The following is a 23,195-nucleotide window of genomic DNA, read 5'->3' as shown; positions in this document are numbered from 1 at the left end:
GCAAGCAGGTCCCTGCAACTAGGTATGCAGGGTATTCCCCAGTTGGGTATATAAGATGTTTGTGTGTTTTATATAGTTGTGGATACAGGCATACCCCGCATTAACATACGCAATGGGACCGGAGCATGTATGTAAAGTGAATATGTACTTAAAGTGAAGCACTACCTTTTCCCCACTTATCGATGCATGTACTGTACTGCAATCATCATATATGTGCATAACTGATGTAAATAACACATGTGTAACAGGCACTATAGTCTCCCCGCTTACGCACAGCTTCGGTACAGGTAGGGAGCCGGTATTGCTGTTCAGGACGTGATGACAGGCGCATGCGTGAGCTGCCATTTGCCTATTGGGCGATGTGTACTTACTCGCGAGTGTACTTAAAGTGAGTGTTCTTAAAGCGGGGTATGCCTGTATACTTTTCCAATAAATTAATTTTATAAACTCTCGTGTTCTGTCTGGCGATATTGATCCCTGGTATTAGTCCTTGTCTTCTGTGACAGGGAATATCTGTCCTGAGAGGTCTCCATTTTGAAGACCGCAGAACTCAGAGTTACAACTGTACAATACTCAGACACACACCCTTACCAGTCCCGGTAACTTAGTCAACGTACAGACAAGACTATAAGGATGCCAGCCAAGTACAGTATCAGTCCTGGAACAAGGACCGGATCGTACTCCGGTGTGAGGAGTGCAGAATACCTACCAGAAACTGCAACAAGATGCAGCTGATCGCCGACTTGCTAGCGTACGAGGTGCAGTGCTTGGGGATTAAAGCTGAAGCACTGGCCAGCCCTGAGGCAGTTCCGGGCCCCTCCAGACTTCAGGAATCACCAGCCAACTCCGGTGAGAAGTCAGAGGAGGATTCGACAGCCGCCTGCAGCGGAGGTAGGCTTTCCAGCATATATCCGCCGTGCGCTGGATGGCCTAGGCAGCAAGGCCACCGCTGCTGAGCGAGTCGTCCTGCTTCAGCTCCTGACTGCTCACGCACCCACCCGATCATCCTTGGGAAGTTGGCGTTCCCGTGCCAGTCGGGCACCCAGAATCAAGTCTGACAGCTTCGACGCGAGGATATGGATGACATTGATGGATATCTGCAATCCTTTTGAGAACTATTGCAAAATGCGCAACCTACCTGAGGACTGGGTCAAATACCTGGCCACTCAGCTGCGCAGCAAAGCAGCCGTGACACACCGTGAGATTGACCGGGAGGCTGCAAAGGACTACCCAGTTGTGAAGGAGTTTCTTCTGGCGCGGTATGCTATTACCCAGAGACCTACCGGACCCAGTTTAGAGCCTTGAACAAGGGGTCCCAGGACACCCACCTCAAGTTCATGTACCGGCTAGAGCACCATTCTAAAAGATGGATCGCCGGGTGTGAGGTAACAACATTTAAGGCACTCCATGACCTGATGGTCAAAGAACAGTTCATGCTACATGACCTGATGGTCAAAGAACAGTTCATGCTAAAATGTTTGCCTGAGATACGAGAGTGGGTCACCGACCACAAACCTGCAAGTGCGAGGCAAGTGGCTGCCCTAGCAGATGCCTTCGTAGCCTCACATCTTCATCTCCGGAGGCGGCCCACGGTGCCCCTTAAACTGACAGTACCATTACAGCCTCAACAGCCTGATGCCGCCCAAACCAGCACGAGCTCCTGGCAGCCAGCCGCAGCGCTTAATAGCAACCGGCTGGCACCTATCGAGTTCGTCCATGAACGGCGGTGCTTCAGGTGAAATCCTGACAGGGCTACATGAAATGTGACTGTCCCAAGCTTCTCTAGCCCCAGGGTGCAGGGGCTGTGCAATGTACCCCAGCGGCCCAGGCTGTTGCCTGGATAGGCAACTCACATGATCCAGCACCCTCACCTACATTCCCTATGTCAGTTGCAGCGACCCAAGCGACCAACCCTTTTGTTACAGTCGAACCAACTTCCCAGGTTGCCACGGTTGGTCTTAGTTCCATGGATGTCCGGATCAAGCACCCACAACTGGTGACCATTGGGGACCGGATGACCGCTAGTATGCTTGATTCCGATTCCACTGTTACTCTAGTTAGGCCTGATATGGTTAGGCCAGAGCATCTTTTACCTGGGGAGGGGATGAGGGTGACACTGGCGGATGGGGGCAGCAAAATCCCTCCAAGTGGCCCGTATGTTCCTGGACTGGGGTGCGGGCCAAGGCATCCGCGATGTTGGCATTCTGCCTGGCTTAGATGCTCCTGTACTGTTGGACAATGACTTGGGTCGACTCCAATGCAGCTACGAGGAGGACGATGCTATAGCTGCAGTGACTCTGGGCCAGAGTCGGCGGGGTCCCGTCCCAGACTTGGCTGCGGTTCAGGGTCCGAATCCTGAACCCATCACTTCCCAGGCCTTGGAACCCCCAGTCGTGAACGTTCCGGAGAAGGCTGACCGGGTAAGTCGAGCGGAGCCTGCCTTGACTGAGACTGGTATCGCTGACTGTGTGACTAGGACCAGTGGGCCGAAGCACAGCCACACGTTCCGGGATGCCGGACGGACCAGAGCTTGGGGGGCATGAGGCAGCGTGCTGCTGAACCGTCCTTCAAGTCCTGATACGAGCGGATCCTGTGGCGCCGTGGACTCATGCCGGGAAAAAGCCCCGGCAGCTCCGGACAGAACATGGACAGCCAAATGTCAGTTAGTGGTACCTACTAAGTACCGCGCGCAGTTGTTGCACTTAGCGCATGCGATCCTGCTGACAGGGCATCAGGGTTTACCTGTACGAGAGCTAGAGTGACCCAGAGTTTCTACTGGCCGAGGGTATCACGGGAGGCATTGGCATTCTCCCGCACCAGTGTTGCCTGCCAGCGAGTGGGAGCCAAGGCGAACAAGCGAAGACCCCCCTGAAGCAGCTACCGGTGATAGGGGAACCATTTCAACGGATAGCGGTAGACATCATCGGGCCTCTGATGATTCCCAGTAGGTCAGGGAAAAGATATATTTTAACCGTTGTGGACTTTATGACCAGGTACCCGGAGGCGGTAGCTCTTTCCACTATTGACACCGGAGGGTGGCAAAGGCACTGATAAATATTTTTACAAGGGTAGGTTTTTCTAGCGAGATCCTGATTAACCAGGGAGAACAGTTCATGACTGCTCCAAAGTCTCTGGGCTGCGTGTGGGGTGACCCCTCTCCACACGGCCCCCTATCACCCCCAAACCAACGGACTGTGTGAGCAGTTCAATAGCACCCTGAAGCAGATGCTACGAGCATTTGTGGAAGCCGAAGGAGGGGACTGGTAAGCAGACCTGCAGCACCTACTGTTCACATACAGGGAGGTGCCACAGGAGTCTACCGGTTTCTCACCCTTCGAGCTTTTATATGGGTGCCAGGTCCGTGGACCACTCGACCTGTTCTGGGAGGGGGAGATCCCCACAATGGATGCAATGGTGCTCCAGTATGTGGTGGAGCTCAGAGATCAGTTGGTAGATCTAATGGGCTTAGCGCAGGCTTAGCTCAAGGGAGCTCAGACCAGGCAGAAGCGCTGGTATGATAGAAATGCCCGTAGTAGAGAGTTCATCCCGGGGCAGCAGGTGCTTGTTCTGAAGCCAACTCACCAGAACAAACTGCTAGCTGCCTGGTCCGGCCCGTATCCGGTAATTCAGTGGGTGAATGAGTCAAATTACATGGTAGTTCTGGATCAGAAGTTAGGCAGACATTGGAGCTACCACATTAACATGTTAAAAGAATATTATGTGAGTGGACCAATGGCTGTGTGTAGCCCACCATCGGGAGATGCGGCAAGCAGATCTCTGCCCGATCTCCTATGGGAGGCTAATCAGGAAGGATGTGGGGATAGGGTCCCAGCTGGCAGCTCCCCAATGGAAGCAGGTGGGAGAGTTGTTAGGAAGGTATGGGAGTCTGTTCACGGACAAGCCAGGACAGACTCACCTCACTGATCATCCGGTCAACACTGGTGATCAGAGGCCCCATCATAAGTCCACCTGCCGAGTGTCTGTGAGGGTAAAGCGGAGCATGGAGAAGGAGATTGAGGAGATGTTGGACATGGAAATGATCTCCAGGTCACAGTGTCCCTGGGCCTCGCCAGTAGCCCTTGTTCCCAAAAAGGATGGAACCTCATGGTTCTGCGTAGACTACCGGCAGTTAAATGCCCAGATGGTGTTGGATGCCTATCCCATGCCACGGATGGATGAGCTGTTAGACAAGCTCGCCGGGGCAAGGTATCTGACAAACATGGCTCTGACCTGGGGGTACTGGCAGATCCCATTGACCCAGGAGGCGCGGGAGAAGTCGGCCTTCATCACCCCAAGTGGCTTGTATGAGTTTTCCGTCATGCCATTTGGGATGAAGAATGCACCGGCTACCTTCCAGTGTCTGGTCAACAGCCTGTTAGACGGAATGCAGGGGTATGCCAGGGTGTACTTAGACAACCTGGCGGTCTTTAGTCATTCCTGGGCTGACCATCTTACTAATGTAGCGGCAGTCTTAGCCCGCATCCAGGAGGCTGGGCTAATGTTAAAGCCGGCTAAGTGCCAGATAGGGATGGCAGAGGTCGTATATCTCGGGCACAGGGTAGGCAGGGGTCATCTCAAACCTGAGCTCGCCAAGGTGGAATCCATTGTGGGGTGGCCAGTTCCCAGAACTAAGAAGCAGGTGCGTGCCTTTTTGGGGACCCCCGGGTATTAACTCAAATTTGTACCCAATTACAGTGCTGTGGCCAAACCCTTGACTGAACTGACTAAAATGAGGCTCCCTCGCGTGTTAACCTAGTCACCGGAGTGTGAGAGTGCCTTCTCAGCTCTCAAGGCTGCCCTGGCAAGCGCTCTGATCCTAGCAGCTCCCGACTATGATAAGCGGTTCCTGATTGCACCAATGCCAAAGTTAGCGGCATCAGTTTGAGTGAGGCATCAGTGTGAGCTGCAGTGGAGTCTGACCCTCCAAGAATATGACTTTACCGATCAGCACAAAAAAGGGAGTGAGCAAGGCAATGCCGATGGACTTTCCTGGCAGGACGATCCCGGGTCGGCTTAGCTCTGACCTTCAGGCGTCGGGCTTGGGGATGAACCCTTTGGGGTCGCTACCCTAGAGCTCTCCACTTAAGGGGGATATGTGATGGTAGGGGTAAATATGGCTGCTGTTAATAAAGGTTAAGTCTGCCATTACCCCTACCTGTCAGTAATACATTGGTATTGTATTATATGTTATTGATATATGTATGTCTTTGCTTGGCTCCAGCACCTCAGGAATCGGGTTAATATGTTTGCAGGAGAATTGTTGCAACTTGGTCTGTGACCTTTCCCTGTATCCTTGTTATGTTGCAAATGTTATGTTGCAGTTCTATCCACCAATCAGGGCCTGGCATGTAGGCAGCACCTGGCCCTGTGTGTTGAAATATTATGTTTTAAGTGTATAAAAAGGTGGGGAGGGAGAACCCTAGGAGACAGAGCCTGCAGAGAGTTACAGAGGTGTTGCTGTGACAAGACGAAACTGCAGTGTCCACTCCAGTGCTGGTCTCAGGTCTGAAAACCAGTCCTGTAGGCACTGGGCAAGAAGAAAGAACAGGTGAAATCTCTGCAAGGAGGTCCCTGCAATTAGGTATGCAGGGTTTCCGCCAGTTTCCCCAGTTCGGTATGTGTGATGTTTGTGTGTTTTGTATTGTTGTGGATGTACTTTTCCAATAAATTAATTTTATAAACTCACGTGTTCTGTCTGGCGATATTGATCCCTAGTATTAGTCTTGGTCTCCCGTGACACTTACTACTTGCACTTACTTTATGAGTACATTCCTAACTGAAAACATCAAACGGTGGCAGGACACTTGTTACACTTAACAATACACACAGGCCTATTTACAGGACTCACAGTGAGGATCCCAGTCAGAACTCTGAAGAACCTGTTTTTAGAACATAGGGTGGAGCTATATATACCCTCTATACTCCCTATAGTGACATCACTGGTCACAAGACATACAAAGGAGGGTCATCCATTCTGCACAGTCATCCACCATCACATGATCGGGGAGGAGGATGGGAGTAACATGAGTGAGCCCACACAGTTAACCCATTAAAGCTGTTAACCCCTCAACTAATGTAGCCCCCCTCTTTGGGGACTACTATTTATGTCTCGGGAATATGTATCTGCATGTATGTATTTGTTTGTGTGTCTGTCGGATTATCTACATTTGTGTCTTTCTGTGTATCTATATTTGTCTGTGTGTTTCTAGATGTGTATGTGTAGCTGAATATGTGTGTCTGGATGTGTATCTGAATATGTATGTCTGGATGTGTATCTGAATATGTGTGTCTGGATGTGTATCTGAATATGTGTGTCTGAATATGTGTGTCTGGATGTGTATCTGAATATGTGTGTCTGGATGTGTATCTGAATATGTGTGTCTTGATGTGTATGTGTGTCTGTCTGTGTATCTATATTTGTGTATCTGTCTGTGTACCTGGATGTTTGTCTCTGTCTGGGTGTGTATGTGTATCTTGACCTAGGAGACTGCGAGGTAGCTCTCCTCCCCCTCTACTTTCAATGACCCAAACCCCGACATAACCAAATACATAAATAACCAAAAGGACAAGGTCTGGAGGTACAAGGCCACAGCTTTTTATAAAACATTAAATGAACCTAAGTGCTACCCCCTGCCAGAGTGCTCGCCTTGAACCGATAGCCCGTAACACCCCCCAAGTCGGGCACCGCTCGGCCTGGCCGTTTGGCGAGAGTGGACCCCGAAACTCATGTTTCCCCGCCCACTCGCCACCCCCAGCCACCACCGGGCTTTTCCAACCACGGGCACCATCTGGCATGGTTAACCGCACTTACCCCCCAACTGCAACCAACTACCGGGCTATTTAACCCCACTTAAACTAGCCCCGTACTGTCAGACCCTCCAGGACCCACTCAAACCCATCTTGTATAGTATTATTAAATAAATCGGACCCAATGTCTGACAGATGCACCTCATCGGCACTAAACAAATTACTAGTAGCGGAATCAAAGTCAGGATGGTTTAGTACCCAACCCCCGAATTGCAACATGCACCTCACCATCGCCCTATTTAACATTTTTCGCATGCGCTCAACTGCCCGTGCAACTTCGACCCCTCTCCAAACTTTCCTATGAACCATGTCAGACCAAACGACCTGCACCACTCGGCATCCCTCATGAGTTTGGGCCAAGTCCCTCTCCATTGCCCATACTAAATCCACCAAACGTACTGCCGCCAAGTCATTGCCCCCGACGTGGAGGATCATGACCTTCGGGGGTCTCCTGTCCCTTGCCAAAATGAGCAACTGAGGTAACAGTTGAACACACTGCAGACCCCTCCCGCCCCACCAAAAGACCTGATCCCTATGCAATCCCAGGTTTCTTCCGTACAGACGCATGGATGCTCGCTCCTCTGCCTAGTGAATAAGCGAATTCCTGATGATCCATACATCCCTAGCCACGAAACCTGGAAAGGCAGAATAAGGATTAGTCGCTGCCCCTTATACCAATGCGGGCCTCACGTAAGACCGATACCGGTCCGACTCCCAGCGCCCGATTCTCTATCCCCTCAGCCCCTAATGCCGCCTGCGCTGCATCCGTCGCCGCCCTTATGCAAAGGAAATTAGTCCCGAACTGAGCACAATCTAAACCCTGCTGGTACTGAAACCTCGATAACGGTTCACCTCTGGAATGCACCAGCAATGGACCCGGGATGGGGGGGGGGGCTAACTCCCAAGTACAAAGTCCCCACAGGGCGAGTCGTGCTACCTGCTATGCCCAAAAGTTAGACCCACACCCCGCGGCCCAGCTGATTTATTTTTGACTGGCATATGAGCAACTTGACAGACCCTGGCCCCTGTAATACATCCTCCACCTGCAACCCTCCTCCCTGCCAGGTCATGCAGACCAGCTCTCCAACTTGAGCACCCCCAAAAATGGCCAGGTAAACACCAATTTAAAAAGTTAGCCCTCGAACTGTGAGTAACACACCCTCACTATGACCTGCACCCACCCCTCCAGTATTAGCGCTGTAACTGGCTTCCTGGTATCTTCCACCTCTGCCCCTCTCTTCAACCCCGATACCACTCATCTAACCACAAATGCCTTATTAAGATCTTCCATCCCGAACAGCTTCATAAAAAAGGAAACTCCCACTAGCTTCCTTCTTACTGACCCGCCCATTAAGCCTTTTTCTTTTCGGGTAAATATATACAAAAAAAGGGCCCCCACCTCTGAAACATCTCGCCCCAGCTCCCCTGACAACTCCTGATACTCATGCCAAGCAGCTGCATTGGTGCCCCACGTATCCGGAGCAACGTAAGCTCATACCAACTCCATCCAGGGAATCGTCCCCAAGTCCCATAACTCTACAGGGCATCGCAGGCCGATCAGTTCCGCCTCCTATGCCAAACTTCTGAATTTTGCCAGCTGTAACCGGGACAAAGTATCGGCAATAGTATTAACACCCGGGACATGACGTGCTTTAAACACTATATTCAGCTTCAGGCAAGCCAGTACAAAACTGCAAAGCAGAACCAAGACAGGAGGGGAACGAGGCCCAAAGTTGTTCACCGCCTCCACCACCCCCATGTTGTCTGACCAAAAAATGATCTCCGTTGGTGAAAAGATGACCCCACAACCTCACCGCCACCAGCAGAGGAAATAGATCCAAGCATGTCAGGTTTTTGATTAACTGGGCTTCTGCCCCTTGTACAGGCCACCGCTCTGTGCTCCATTGAAATATGCAACAAAGCCTACCGACCTCGCTGCATCGGTGAAAAGCTACAGTTCTGTCTTTGATGATGACCGGCCCCTCCAGAGGGTCCGCCCGTTGTATGTTTTTAGGAATTCAAGCGAGACCGCCAAATCCTTGCAGATTTCAGCAGTAAACCGAATAAAGTGGTTCAAGTGCCTCACCCCTGCCATCGCTACTGCCAACCGCCTTGAAAACAGCCGCCCTACAGGCATTATCCTTGTCACAAAGACCAAGTGCCCATGAGCATCTGAACATGCCTCAGTGACATCTTCTTTAGCGACCTGAATTCTACCAGGGAATCCAGCAACACACCCTTCTCCCCCGGGAGCCTGTATTCCACAAATCCGAGCCTTCAGACAGCCCACAAACATGAAGCCTGCACCCTCTTGTGCACCATCCACTTGAGAAAGGTGCTAAATATCTTGAAATAATACCAAGACAATGCACAACCCATATGCAGACATAGGTTGACAAAGTACTATCCGTCCAACATGCAGATTAACAAGTGGAAGCACTGTGGATGCACCGGTAACAACCTAAAGGCAGATTTAATATCCGCCATTGCCAGCAATTCACCTTGTCCCATCCTGCCTACCAATGCTGCCGCCTAATCAAAACATACGCGATAAGGATCCCCCCTTGCACCTTGAGGGCTTGAAGTACCCCCCTCAGAATTGCGGCCAGGTCCACTCCAAGGCCCACCACGTCAGGGGCCACCTGCAGCTGTGATATCATGGCCTGCACTGCTTGGACTATTGCTTGTCCTGCACTACCCAGACCCTAAGCCAACTCTTCCACCCGCACTATGGGCAGATGCACCTTTGACCCAGAAGCAACTGAAAAAAAAGAACAAAAGCGCAAACGCACATAGTGAAGTATGCAAAGTAAATATATATATATTTTAGGGTAAGATATCTGCGTACATCAGATTAAAATGTTACCAGCAATTCATGTACATAGACATGGGTGATTAGAAGTAGTGCAGCTGCCGCCAACCATCTGGGGATTTTCTTTACTGCATCAAGGCACACCCCCACAGCTGAAGATAAGCCTCCGTTTGCGTCCGTCTTTGGGTTGAAGGAATCTTTAGTAGGACTTTGCTTAAGGGAGGCTTCGTTCTGCTCTCCCAGGCTCCTTGCCCGGCGCCGACAGCGATGGAGGTTAGCAGCTTCTCGGGCAAGCTGTTACCTCAAGTGTCCCGTATTTCCTGTGCGTACGGCCGCAAAGTGAGGACGGCCGTAAAGTGTTGTAAGTTTTACCGCACTGTTCACAATCGCGGGTAAATGTCTAGGAGAATCTGCTCCACGTAGTAACAGAAGAGTCAGCTGGCACACAGATCAATATTAAAAAGTGATAATTCGGGCTAAAATTTATCCAACGCGTTTCGAAGCGCAAGCTTCTTCATCAGGTGATGATGATGAAGAAGCTTGCGCTTCGAAACGCGTTGGATAAATTTTAGCCCGAATTATCACTTTTTAATATTGATCTGTGTGCCAGCTGACTCTTCTGTTACTACGTGGAGCCGATTCTCCTAGACATTTACCCGCGATTGTGAACAGTGCGGTAAAACTTACAACACTTTACGGCCGTCCTCACTTTGCGGCCGTACGCACAGGAAATACGGGACATTTGAGGTAACAGCTTGCCCGAGAAGCTGCTAACCTCCATCGCTGTCGGCGCCGGGCAAGGAGCCTGGGAGAGCAGAACGAAGCCTCCCTTAAGCAAAGTCCTACTAAAGACTCCTTCAACCCAAAGACGGACGCAAACGGAGGCTTATCTTCAGCTGTGGGGGTGTGCCTTGATGCAGTAAAGAAAATCCCCAGATGGTTGGCGGCAGCTGCACTACTTCTAATCACCCATGTCTATGTACATGAATTGCTGGTAACATTTTAATCTGATGTACGCAGATATCTTACCCTAAAATATATATATATTTACTTTGCGTACTTCACTATGTGCGTTTGCGCTTTTGTTCTTTTTTTTCAGTTGCTTTAGGGGTTCCTCTACTCTTATTACTTCAGCTGCAGACGCCAGTTCTATAGCGGTTGCATATTTATTTGTTTATTCACTTCACCAGTTGGTGTTTTACTGGGTTAATTACACAGTAGATAATAGTAGCTGCGCACTTAATATTTTTGTTCATGTACCTTTGACCCAGAGCCTGCCTCCTGTGGTTCAGCCACTGCCACAGGTGAAAGGGGAAAACTTAGGGGAGCTCTGGGAGGCCGAAGCCCCCCTCTTACCCCCAGCTGTTCTCTGAGCTGCTGTGTTCCTTCTCAGGCCCGTCTGAACTCTCCTGCCACTTGCCAGAACCCTCCCCTAAACTCTCCTCATAGCTCCATGCTTCGGCATGACCCGCACCTCGGGCGGCATTACGTGAGGCCCACCATGCCTCCCCTCCTTCACATCATCCGACAGCCACGCGGGTAGCCTCGCGAGCCTGCCCGACTACCTCTCCATTCTATGTGCCCTTCCACCGCCTGTACTCACCTGTGCAGGCAGCCGCCACTCACGGCTTGGTCTTGCAGCCTCTTCCTCTCCCACCAGCGATCCGGTGTTGTTGCAACCAAGCTACCCATTCTCTCCTTCTGTTACCGCTGCTCCCAGCAGGCTGGAGAGCTGGCGCCGGAGCCACCCCCTCTTCGTGACCCAATGCTTCGGCCTGCAGCCGATCGATCAGTTCTGCGATGGACATGTTCAATTATTGACCTTGCGCCACTGCCTCTGACCCTATATCACCTTCCTGGCCCGTAGCCAAACCCTTCCCCACCCTTTTGAACATGTCACCCACGCAGCCTGAAGGAGGAGGGGGGGGGGAGTGCGAGAGTGAGGCTAGGGAGGATGCTACCCACGCAAAGGTGAGAGGGGAGCCTAGTCCCATCCATGGTCATGGTGCTCTGCCACTAAAGGCTCAAGGCTGCTGAATATGTGTTTGGATGTGTATCTGTAGTTGTGTGTCTGTACCTCTATTTGTGTTTGTATCTGATTGTGTGTTTGTATCTGATTGTCTGTGTATATATATCTTTTTTTATATTTATATGTGTATACAGTAGTTATGCATGTACGTATTTATATGTGGATCTGTGTATGTCTATCTATATGTGTGTTCTGTGGGGTGACATTACTGGGGTGTGAGGGGGGTGGGGGCGTGTGTGTGATGGTGTGTGTGTGATAAAGGAGGGTGGGGGCGGAAGACTGGCAGGAGGTCATCTTTCGCTTCCCTGTGTAGGGCTTCCAGTTACTAAAAGCAGCAGGCAGGGTATGACGCGTGGCAGGACTGCTGTCACCACTGATAGCTGAAACAGCTGGGGGGACAAGGGATTTCTGAGTCTGCGGATTCAGCACATTCACACATCCCTGTATATAGTGCAGGGAGCTGAGCCTATATCTTACTTTAATCCGGTGCTCAAAGTGGGGTGGTATGGAGTAACACCACTTCTTATTTACACACCCAGGGCCCCGCTACATTATTTACACACGCAGAGTACCACTGCTATTTATTAACACACCCAGAGTACCGCTTCTTTTATTTTCTATTTACAAACCCAAAGTATTGTTTGTTTACACACTCAGACTACCACTTTTTTTATTTACACACCCACAGTGCCACTACTTTTATTTACATTACAAACCCGCAGAACGACTATTTTTTATGTTCAACATTTATGCCCAATATGCCTAACTAATGGTTAACCAAATTAATATCTCACTGTCTGAGGAATAGTAGTGGTACTCTGGGTACACTTTGATTTTACCTGGGACCGGCCCTTTAACCCATTAAATGTCACCGTCACTTTGGTCCTTTGTGGAACTAATCCTTTTAACCCATTAAACATGTCACTATCATTAGATCACTTTGGTCCTACGCGGGACTGACCCTTTAATAGAGGGACATGGACACTAGGAGATATAGAAAGTGGTCAAGAAAAGACGGGAGTGATAGGAAGACAGAGAGATGGGGATAGAAAGAGAGCGAAAACGCAGTTTCTCTGGATCAATTAACCATTCCACTGTAGATATCAACCACCGAAGATTTGGGGTTCTAAACCCCCCAAAATGTGATTTTATCAGAAAATCAACAAGAGTTGATGTCTGTAGAAATACAAGGGCAACTGCTACCCAGAATGCAGTAGAGGTTAGCATTAGAACACAAGCTCTTGACCAAAGTCACATGATTACATCAAGCCAGGCTGATGGTGGGAAGGGAGACGGGGAGTGTTGGGGGGGGGGGGGAGTTACCAGCTGCTTTATTTGGGGCGAGTGTATGTGACGACCCCTTCCCCGCCCTGCCCCCCACAGGTCACCCCCTGACGCAGGACGAGCTGCTCTCCCCGGCCTCCCTCAACTATTCCCTCCCCTCGCCCCTGCGGCTGGAACAGTACTGGAGTGAGGTGGCCATTTTGGACGGTGTCCCCATGGCGACGGCGGAGCCCGACGGGCTGCTGGACCTGCCCGACCTGCCGCTTTGGGCTTCGGGTCTGTCCCCCTCCCTTGTGGCCCCTGAGGACTCATCCCTGGAGTGCAGCAAAGCTGATGATGAGTGGGATCCCCCACTGCGCCCATCCTCGGGCTCCCCTGACCTGGAGGAGGAGGCAGATGATGGAGGTCAGAGGTTAAAGGTCGCGGTGGGAAAGCGTGAGTGAGAGAGGGGGTGGTGATGGATGGTGGTTGCTAAACAACCTGTCCATATGTCTCGTTGCAGGCCCAGAGAGGGTGCAGGCTCGGATTACGGAGACTCCCACCACGTGCTGGGTAACAGGGGGCAGTGTGGAGAGGTAAGCCAGCTCGACTGCCTTATTACCCCGACAGTAACACTAAGCAGTCCTTGGAGTAATATAACCTAGGGTAAACCAACTCCAGAGTGCCTTATTGCCCTGACTGAATAATATTTCTCAGCATAACCCATCTACCATGTGCCTTATTACCCTGACAGTGACACTGAATAGCCCTTAGAGCTATTACTAAGGTTATTCTAAAACACTGAGTGCCTAAATGCAGTGACACTAAGCAGCCCTGGGAGTAATGTTACCCAATTGCTGAGTGCCTTATTGCCCTGACAGTGACACTGAATAGCTCTAGGGGTAATATTACTAAGGGTGGCCCAACTCCATATTGCCGACGTACTGAACTTGTACAGACCTTCAAGGTTATATTACAGAGGGTAACCCAACTGCTGAATGTATTATTGACTCGCTCCTGTGCCTAAACGATTCCAAACCGCACTTGGAATGATATTGTTGAGTGAATCCAACTTCTGAGTGCCCTATTGCCCATATACTAACACACCATGGCCTCTTAGAATGATGTAACCAGGGACATCCACCGTACGAGTGCCTTATTGTCCTAGTAGTGTGTGACAGATATAGAGATATACGCACAGAGACCAAGAGAATCGCACAGAGATACGCACAGACAGTGAATACGTGTGTATGTGTTTACACACACCACACCACACATATATATATATGTATATATATATACCCTTCTAAATGGGTTATTGGGTATCTCTGGGGTTTTGGTACGTGTTACCCCCTCTGTCCCGTTGATCTTTAGGGAGCTGGACTTGAACGCAGATGCCCCCTCCTCTCCCTCCCGCTCAACCTGCCATGACAACAGTGCCCCCCTGACCTATGAGGAGCTTCATCCACCCGTCAAGGGGAGCGCAAGAATTAGGGTCACGCAGCAAAGCACAGTGTACAGCGTTAGCGGAAGGGGGCTGTGTGTGGTAAGTACACTGGGTGATAATACTGAGGGTAACCAACCTCCTGAGCACCTTATTGCCCAGCGGTGACCCTGTACATCTCCCCGGGGTGATATTCCCTGAATGTAACCTGCCCCCTGTAAATCCTCACTTGGCTCCAAGGTGTATATCGGAATGTAGTTCCGGCACCTGCATGGTATACTTATTGCAAGGCTATATAACAATGGTAAGGCGAAGAACTGGGATCTTTGTACAGCAAATAGACAGATACAGGCCGACAGGCCCATTACTCCTTGAGAAGGCACCAACTGGAGCGAAACGCGTGGGAGTGACGTTTTTTGTTTTTTTTAATCTGGTGAGTTTCTGTCCAATCTGCAGGTCTGCGCTTTACACCGATCTGCTCTAAAGCTTTCCATTTTGAAAAAATGTATTAATCCAGAACACGGATAGACAGATATACACAGAGAGACAGGCAGATAAACAGGAGGAGATTCACTAAGGCCTAATAACTGGTGTCGGAGCTGAGCTTTGCATTAACTGATTGAGCTCCAATACTTCTTATCGATGCTTACTAAATCTCCCACACAGAGACAGATCGATACAGAGAGAGGGAGAGAGAGCATGATTATATAGACAGGTATACACCCAGAGAGGTAGAGGGATACACACGCAGAGAGAGAAGGATACACAAGTAAAGAGAGTGCGCACGCGCGCGCGAGGGAGGGATACACACGTAGAGAGAGGAATACACACGCAGAGAGGGAGAGAGAGAGAGGGAGGGAGGGATGCACACGCAGAGAGAGAGAGAGAGAGAGAGAGAGAGAGAGAGAGAGGGATGCACACGCAGAGAGAGAGAGAGAAAGAGGGAGGGAGGGAGGGAGGGATGCACACGCAGAGAGAGAGAGAGAGGGAGGCACACGCAGAGAGAGAGAGAGAGAGAGAGGGATGCACACGCAGAGAGAGAGAGAGAGGGATGCACACGCAGAGGGAGAGAGAGAGAGAGAGAGAGAGAGGGAGGGAGGGATGCACACGCAGAGAGAGAGAGAGAGAGAGGGATGCACGCAATGAAACACATAGCGATATAGATGGATATAAATGTTTGAGAACTTTGCTGGCACCAAGTGACTTTCAGTGCAGCTCTGAGGTCATCCTTCCCCATCTCCCCCCCCCCTCCCCTCATTCCCGGTGGATATTCAATGTCCCTCCACCCTGTGCCCTCCCCCTGGGGTCCGGTTTCATCCCTTCCCACAGACAGATGACACACACAGACAGAGACACATCAGTCCCTGAGCAGTCACCCAGGACTCACTCCCCCCCCCCCCCTGATCCCTTACCAAGTGTGAGGGAGAGGGGGAGATTGAAGCTGCGCCTGTTTTTTGGGCTCAACCTGGATCTGATTTCAAGAGGACAGATTTGGGAGATTTTTAGTAGGGAGACTGCAGTTTTGGGTTCAGTAGTTATCTCGAAGGGGAAGAATATCCCTACATCAGTTATTTTAGGGGACAGATATCCCAAGATCCCAATTACGGGATATCCCTGGACCTCAGTTATTTTAAAGTGGAACATATCCCGAGATCTCGTTCTTTGAAGAGGGGGTTACTGTTAGCAGGGCAGCATGTGGGGGTTCCTGACGGAGTTGGGGGTGAGCGCTGTACTGATTGGGTTCTTCGTGGTGAGCTGTCAGAACGTCGTGCACATCGCTCGCGGGGCCGGGAAATTTGTGCTCGGCAGGCTCCACGCGGAGCTGGACCGTGAGCTGGGGGAGGGGGGGGGAGAGGACGACGAGGAGACGCTGACTACCAAGGTTGTGCGGAGGAGGGTCATTGTCAAGGTAACTGGGGGACACCATAGTTTAGCCCATATGTACAATAGGATTTTTCTGTTGTCAGTGTCTGCGTTTATAGGACGGAGCCTGCATACCATATCCCATTAATACCAGTTTGTTTCTCCTGGGTGTATCACGTTGTCCTTGTATATACATATATACATACGCCCCCAGTGAGCTAAATAACTGCCCCGTCTGTTTTAGGGGAACGAGGGCCCTGACATTCCTGGGGAGCAGGTGACAGAGGAAGAGTTCACAGATGAGCAAGGGAACATTGTGACAAAAAAGGTGTGTGTCACTTTACAACACTACTGTATATGTGTGACAATGATCTTGTAATTCGTGTTCCTCTGTGTGTATCACTGTGTTTGCCATTGAATATCTCTTCATGCCCTGTGTCATTGCTTGTTTGTGTGTCAGTGTGTCTTGTGTGTCCCTAATTGTCACTGCATTCCCCTTTGTATATCCCTGAATCTGTCTGTGTGTCACTGTGTGTGTTTGTGTGTCATGTCCATGGTGTCCCAGCAAGTCAATATCACTTTTGTGTCATTGCATGTCACTATATTTGCAAGTTACTGTGTGTATCACACTTACTATCCCTGTGTGTTCCTGTATATGTTCCTGTATATGTTCCTGCATGTGTCACTCTATTCCCCTGTCTGTGCATTACTACATTACTCCGTGTGTACCCGCATGGCAGTGTGGTCCCTGTGTCCCTATACAGTATATGTTTTCTGTGTGTGTCTCCCCGTGACACTGTTACTGGGTCTCACTGAATGTCACTGTGTGGTCACTGTGCATATCACTGTGTTCTACACAACATATCACTGCGTGGTCCCCCTATATGTGTATAAATTGTGTGTCCCCATGTGTCACATTGTGTGTTCCTGTGTGTTTCCCTGTATGTGTGTGAATTATTACTGTGTGTCCCCACGTGTCACTGCTCCCATTGACGTCCCCTGCAGACAGTTCGGAAGGTCTTACGCAGGGTGGGGCCCCCAGGGGCAACAGATTTGGGGGATAACGAGGATCTTCTGATCGAGGGGACCCTGCAGGAGGCAGAAGAACTGGAGTCTGAGGCCCCCAACTACCTGAAGTATGCAGTGCTGCACCGAGAGGTACCGACCTCTATGTACCACCCTATTCAATATACCGCCCACCGCCTCTATATACCACCCCTATTCTATATACCAGCCAACACCTCTATATCTCACACGCCTCTATAGACCACCCACCATATCATCTACATACCACTCCTATTCCTATATCGCCTCTATATACCACCCATTGCCTCTATATACCAACCCTATTCTATAGATCACCCACCCCAACATCTATATTCATCCACCACCTCCTGTATACCACATACCACCTCTATTACCACCCCTACCATCCACCACTGATATAAGCCAGCTCTATCTACCACCCATCATCCTCTATATAGCACCTATCTCTCTGCCCCTCTCTATCTTTCTTTCTCCTTCCCCTTTCTCTTCCTCACCTCCTCCCTGTCTTTATCCCTCTTTTCCCCTTTCTCTCCATGTCTTTTGTTTGAATTCTATTTCCCCTATTTCTTTTTGTCCCTTTTTATCACTGTCCTCCCCTCTTGTGTCTCTGTCTTCTATGTCCCCGCTCACTCCTCCATGTCACTGTGTCCCCTTATTCCTCTGTCACCGTGTCCCCTTCTCACTCCTCTGTGTCCCCTCCCGTGCTGCTCATGGCAGGCAGAGGACGAGCGTGACACTCTGAGGTCAGAGGTCGGAGACGGGAGAAAGGGGGCGCAGATTGTGAAACGAGCCGGCACCAAACGTGTGCTACAGTGATGCCCCAAAACCGAGACACCACAAAACTGGGACCCCCAGGTAAACACCCCTGCTAACAGTGACACTGCTAAACAGTGACACGTCCTGGCACCCTGATGTTACACCCCCAAACACTGTAACAACTCAAAAAGTGACACCTCCAAACTGTCACACCACCTAAAAAAGTGACACCCCTAAAAAAGTGACACCCCTAAAAAAGTGACACCCCTAAAAAAGTGACACCCCTAAAAAAGTGACACCTTTTTGACATACCTTGTATTCCAAGGTAAGACCCAGCATTAGGAATACCCCAATAACTGGGACATCCAAAAAACCGAGACACCCCTTTATACCGGGAGGTGATATGCTAATCAGTAACCCCCAAACAGCTGTGATGCCCCCTAATTCACACGTAACACCCGAAATGGGACCACCTCCTATTACCCCAAACACCTTCTCACCCTGATGTGGAGGTATAGAAAAACCTGGCATGATGCCAAGAGGACTGCCGCACCGCAAAAATATAATGACGCCAAGAGGGTGACAAAAAACGATATATTGTAAAAAAATGGAGAGAGGCTACACTGACATGTTTCACCCGAAAGGGCTTGATGTGGAGGTAGCACATTTTCCTGCAGGGATGATTCCCCATCACCACTCGCTGTCTCAACTCTGTGTCTCATGTCTGTCTCTATTCCTCCCTCCGCCTCTCTTTTACTCCTCCTCTCTCTCTTCCTTGTCTTTCTCACTCTCTCCCCCCCCACTCACGCTCTCACCCATCACCCCCCACTCACCCTCACTCACTCCCCTCCTCTCTCTTTCTTTACATATTTTTCCTCTAACACACCTCCTCTTCTCTCGTTATATAGATGGATTGATATACATATATCCATCTATCCATCTATCCATCTATCCATCCATCCATCCATCCATCATCCATCTATCCATCTATCCATCTATCCATCTATCCATCTATCCATCTATCCATCTATCCATCTATCCATCTATCCATCTATCCATCTATCCATCTATCCATCTATCCATCTATCCATCTATCCATCTATCCATCTATCCATCTATCCATCTATCCATCTATCCATCTATCCATACATATGATTGATAAGTGTGTGTATAGATAGATATACATTTAATAAACAGATATATGATGGATATAAAATATAGATTTTATGTATATAATCTATATATTATAGATAGGTATGATATTAATATTGATAGATATGCAGATCTGCCCACACACAGTCAGAATTGTGTGTGTGTGTGTGTGTGTGTGTGTGTGTGTGTGTGTGTGTGTGTGTGTGTGTGTGTGTGTGTGTGTGTGTGTGTGTGTGTAGATATATATGTATAAATAGATGTGTGTGTATATATATATATATATATATATATATATATATATATATATATATATAGATATACATATATGTGTGTTTATATAGATATACATAATGTGTGTGTACAAATACTGTACATGCACAAGTACTGTATGTACACGTATTCCTTGCAGGCAGCCTTCTGGTTGTCACTTTGTCCCTTCGTGTCCGTATGAATTATCACCTGATAATCCCCTTCTCATGCCCACTCTCCGGCCAGTCAAAGCAGGAGCCGGGCCCCTCCTCCATTACAGGACACAGCGGGGATGTGACCATAAACTGACAGGAATGGCAGGCCTGTCCTAGGCAGGGATAAATATAGAGAAGTGACAACTGTCAGCGGGTTTGTCCTCCCAGCACAGGACGGGGGCACACAAGAAGGCCAGGGAGGGAGGGCACGAGACACGTATGACAGGAAAGGGGACACGATGGGGCAGGACCGGGCATCAAGGGCAGGACCGGGCAGGATGGGGGACACAAGGGAGGAGGGGCAGGATGGGAGGCATAAGGAGGTGGGGGACAAGACGTGGGGCACAAGGGGCAGGGAAGGAAAGAGGGCATGATGGGGGCACAAGGGGAGGGGCAGGACGAGGGACACAAGGGGGCAGAATGGGGGACGCAAAACACACAGGGCAGGACGGGTGAATACAAGAGGGCAGGACGGTGCACAAGACAAGGGACACTATGGGGTACAAGAAGGGGGCAGGACGGGGGCACAAGGAGGGGGGGATGGGGACAAGGGGAAAGAACGGGGGCACGAGACACAAAGAGGCACAACAGGGGACACGAGACGGGTGACAGAAGGGGGCAGGATTGAGCACGAGAAGGGGTAGAGCGTGGGGCATGAGCGGATGCAAGGGGGCAGGAGAGGGGTTTGCATGGGGGCATGACAGTACAGGGGACACAAGGGGCAGTAGGGAGCAGAGAACAGGACAGAGATCATTACAATGGATCAGCTTGTGTCTGAATTGATTAGTGTGTTTGTACTGATTAGTATTGATGAGCGTGTTTGTATTGATCAGTGGGTTTATATTGATTAGTATTAGTCAGTATGTGTGGGTTTAAATTGATTAGTGTGTTTGTAATATGATCAGCGTGTTTGAATTGATCAGAATGAATCGGTGTATATCAGTATTGATCAGTATTGATCAGTGTGTGTTTGCGCTGATTTGGTTAGTCATAATCATTGTGCTTGTATTAATTGGGATCGCCAGTCTGTGACAACAGCCACATGTACCAGACACCTGCCATAATTCAATTAGAAAAATATCTCTGCAATAAATAATCCACTGTCTCCCTTTCTCTCTCATTACCTAGAATTTCACCTCAAGTACAAGCTACTGAAGCTGACCCATCCGCCATTTACTGCACCCCACAGAAAATTAATCCATACAGAATTCAAGCCCTTCCCGCTCATTGATAAGCAGACACCCCCCTTCCCCAAAAATTGAGGGGTCCCACTCCACAAGTCTGAAGCAGACGCCCCCCTGTATGCTCATGGCATGAGACTTGCATCCTGCATGTTACGGAGTAATATGCATGTGATGACAATTGGGAATGAGGAGGGAGCAGCACCCCTACCACACATCGTTTAACCACTCACAAGGGGGGGAGGGGGGCATTTAGAGAAATGGATTAGAAAAGTGGGGGCAGTTAACCCCAACCCGGCCCCATCCTAACTGCAAAAAGCTTGTGTCTATAACCCTACCGTGTAGATTAATTCCGAGTATGTCTATACACTCTTCAGCAATATTAGTGGAGCCCTCTCCAATGATTACAGCAGCAGACCCTGACAAACAGCAATAAGAGTACCCCAAGCCCTGGATACGAGTTCTTCTGCAGGTTCCAGGACGCAGCACAATGTAGGCAGGGCAGACATGGCAAGGGTTCTGCATCTTGCGGCTAATTTCAGTTCTGTTTCCTTCAAAGCGAAATGGCTCTCGTCAGAGATACTCAGTACAATTATGTAGGGCATACTTTCTTGAGGCTACAAAGTGTATGTAGATACTCAGTATCATTAAACAGCTCAGCATGTTCTTTTTCAGACGGCTAGATGTTTATACAGTGCAGCATGCTTATTATCAGGCTATTGGTAGTGTATGAATATACTCAGCATCACTATATAGTGCAGCATGTTCATTATTACATGGTGGAAGTGTATAGAGATACTCAGCATCATTATACAGTGCAGCATGTTTATTATAGGGACTGGAAGTGTATAGAGATACTCAGCATCATTATACAGTGCATCATGTTCATTATCGGTGGGAGGAAGTGTATAGAGATACTCAATATAATTATATAGTGCAGCATGTACATTATCAGGGAGTGGAAGTGTATAGAGATGCTCATCAGTATACAGTGCAGCATGTTCATTATAAGGAGGGAGGGGGGGGGGAAGTGGGATTGCAACTGCCCCCCTGACTCAGGAATGTGGTTACAGCTTTAGGGGAGGAGGGGGAGGATTCTATATATTAAGGGACTTTAACCTACCCCTCCACACTGCAAATACCCCAAATCATACCCTCCTGCCCTGCTCCGGAGAGAGAAAGCACTCACCCTCACAACCTCTCCAACGCTCTTTTTAGATGCAATTTCTGATATGCATAAGCTGATTGTACAATAACTGCTCATAGGGAAATAAAGACTATGCAATATAATCTCAGCCTGAGTCATCCCATCTGTGTAACCGCGCTAAGTGAGTACTTGCAATGTGAAAAGTTACCACAAGGTGGTACTGCTGCCCACAGCTACAGTATGCAACCTCTTAAGGCTGCTCTTGTAGTGCCAGCGACGTCGCGTCTAAACAAATGCATTGCTGCCATCGCGTGCGCTTATAGTAAGCGCGGACACGACGGCTTGGTCGCGATCGCTGGAAGTCATCTCTATTTGATTTTTCCAGCGACCGCACCTGACGTCGCCGGCGCGTAGCCTTAGGCACAATAGAGCAATATGAGGAGTTATATGGGCAATAGCAGGGGTTATATGGAGTAATAGGAGGAGTTATAGGGAGGGGTTATATGGAGTTATAGGGAGGGGTTATATGGAGTAATAGGAGGAGTTATAGGGAGGGGTTATATGGAGTTATAGGGAGGGGTTATATGGAGTTAGAGGGAGGGGTTTTATAGTGCAATAGGGGTTATAGGGAGGGGTTATATGGAGTTATAGGAGGAGTTATAGAGAGGGGTTATATGGAGTGATAGGGAGGGGTTTTATAGTGCAATAGGAGTTATGGTGCAATAGACGTTACGGGGACCTGGTTCTATGGAGTAATAGGACGCGTTATAGGGAGGGGTTATTTAGGACAATAGGAGGAGTTATAGGGACCGTTTATATGGAGCATTAGTAGTTATTTCAGACAGTAGAAGGTATTATAGGGAGCAATTGTATGGAGCAATAGGATACGTTTTGGTGAGCAGCTATATGGAGCAGGATAACCTATAGGGAGCGGTTATATGCAGTAATAGTAGTTACTAGCTGATATACCCGGCGTTGCCCGGGATTGAATGGTCCCGCTCCCCCTATCTCTGCTCCCAATTGCCCTCTCTCTGTGGGTGGGTGAGTTAGTGACTGGGTGAGTTAGTGACTGGGCGGGTGAGTTAGTCAGTTAGTTGATTGGGTGGGTGAGTTTGTGAGCGGGCGGGTGAGTTAGTGAGGGCGGGTAAGTGAGGTTAGTGAGCGGGGTTTCAGCTAGTGACTGGGTGGGTGGGTGAGTGAGTTAGTGACTGGGTGGGTGGGTGAGTGAGT

General features: G+C 49.5%; 1 protein-coding gene across 5 annotated transcripts in view; it reads left to right on the top strand.

Annotated features, from left to right (window-relative positions):
• Nucleotides 1-23,195, top strand: part of LOC142495691 (ankyrin-1-like) — a 538,760-nt gene that overhangs the window by 11,420 nt on the left and 504,145 nt on the right. Inside the window, exons 6-11 of one of the 5 annotated variants that reach the window (XM_075601503.1) lie at nt 13,032-13,337; nt 13,435-13,507; nt 14,286-14,457; nt 16,463-16,546; nt 17,224-17,376; nt 17,983-18,118. In XM_075601503.1, the coding sequence (XP_075457618.1) occupies nt 13,032-13,337; nt 13,435-13,507; nt 14,286-14,457; nt 16,463-16,546; nt 17,224-17,376; nt 17,983-18,081 (887 nt within the window). In that variant the 3' untranslated portion in view covers nt 18,082-18,118. Of the gene's footprint in view, nt 1-13,031; nt 13,338-13,434; nt 13,508-14,285; nt 14,458-15,686; nt 16,265-16,462; nt 16,547-17,223; nt 17,377-17,982; nt 18,119-20,765; nt 22,114-23,195 lie in introns of those variants that run through there. The other 4 variants (XM_075601504.1, XM_075601505.1, XM_075601506.1 and 1 more) reach the window with 4 other exon arrangements.

The sequence above is a fragment of the Ascaphus truei genome, chromosome 5, assembly GCF_040206685.1.
Source record: "Ascaphus truei isolate aAscTru1 chromosome 5, aAscTru1.hap1, whole genome shotgun sequence".
NCBI lineage: Eukaryota > Metazoa > Chordata > Amphibia > Anura > Ascaphidae > Ascaphus > Ascaphus truei.
This window is presented reverse-complemented; position numbering and strand designations above follow the sequence as displayed.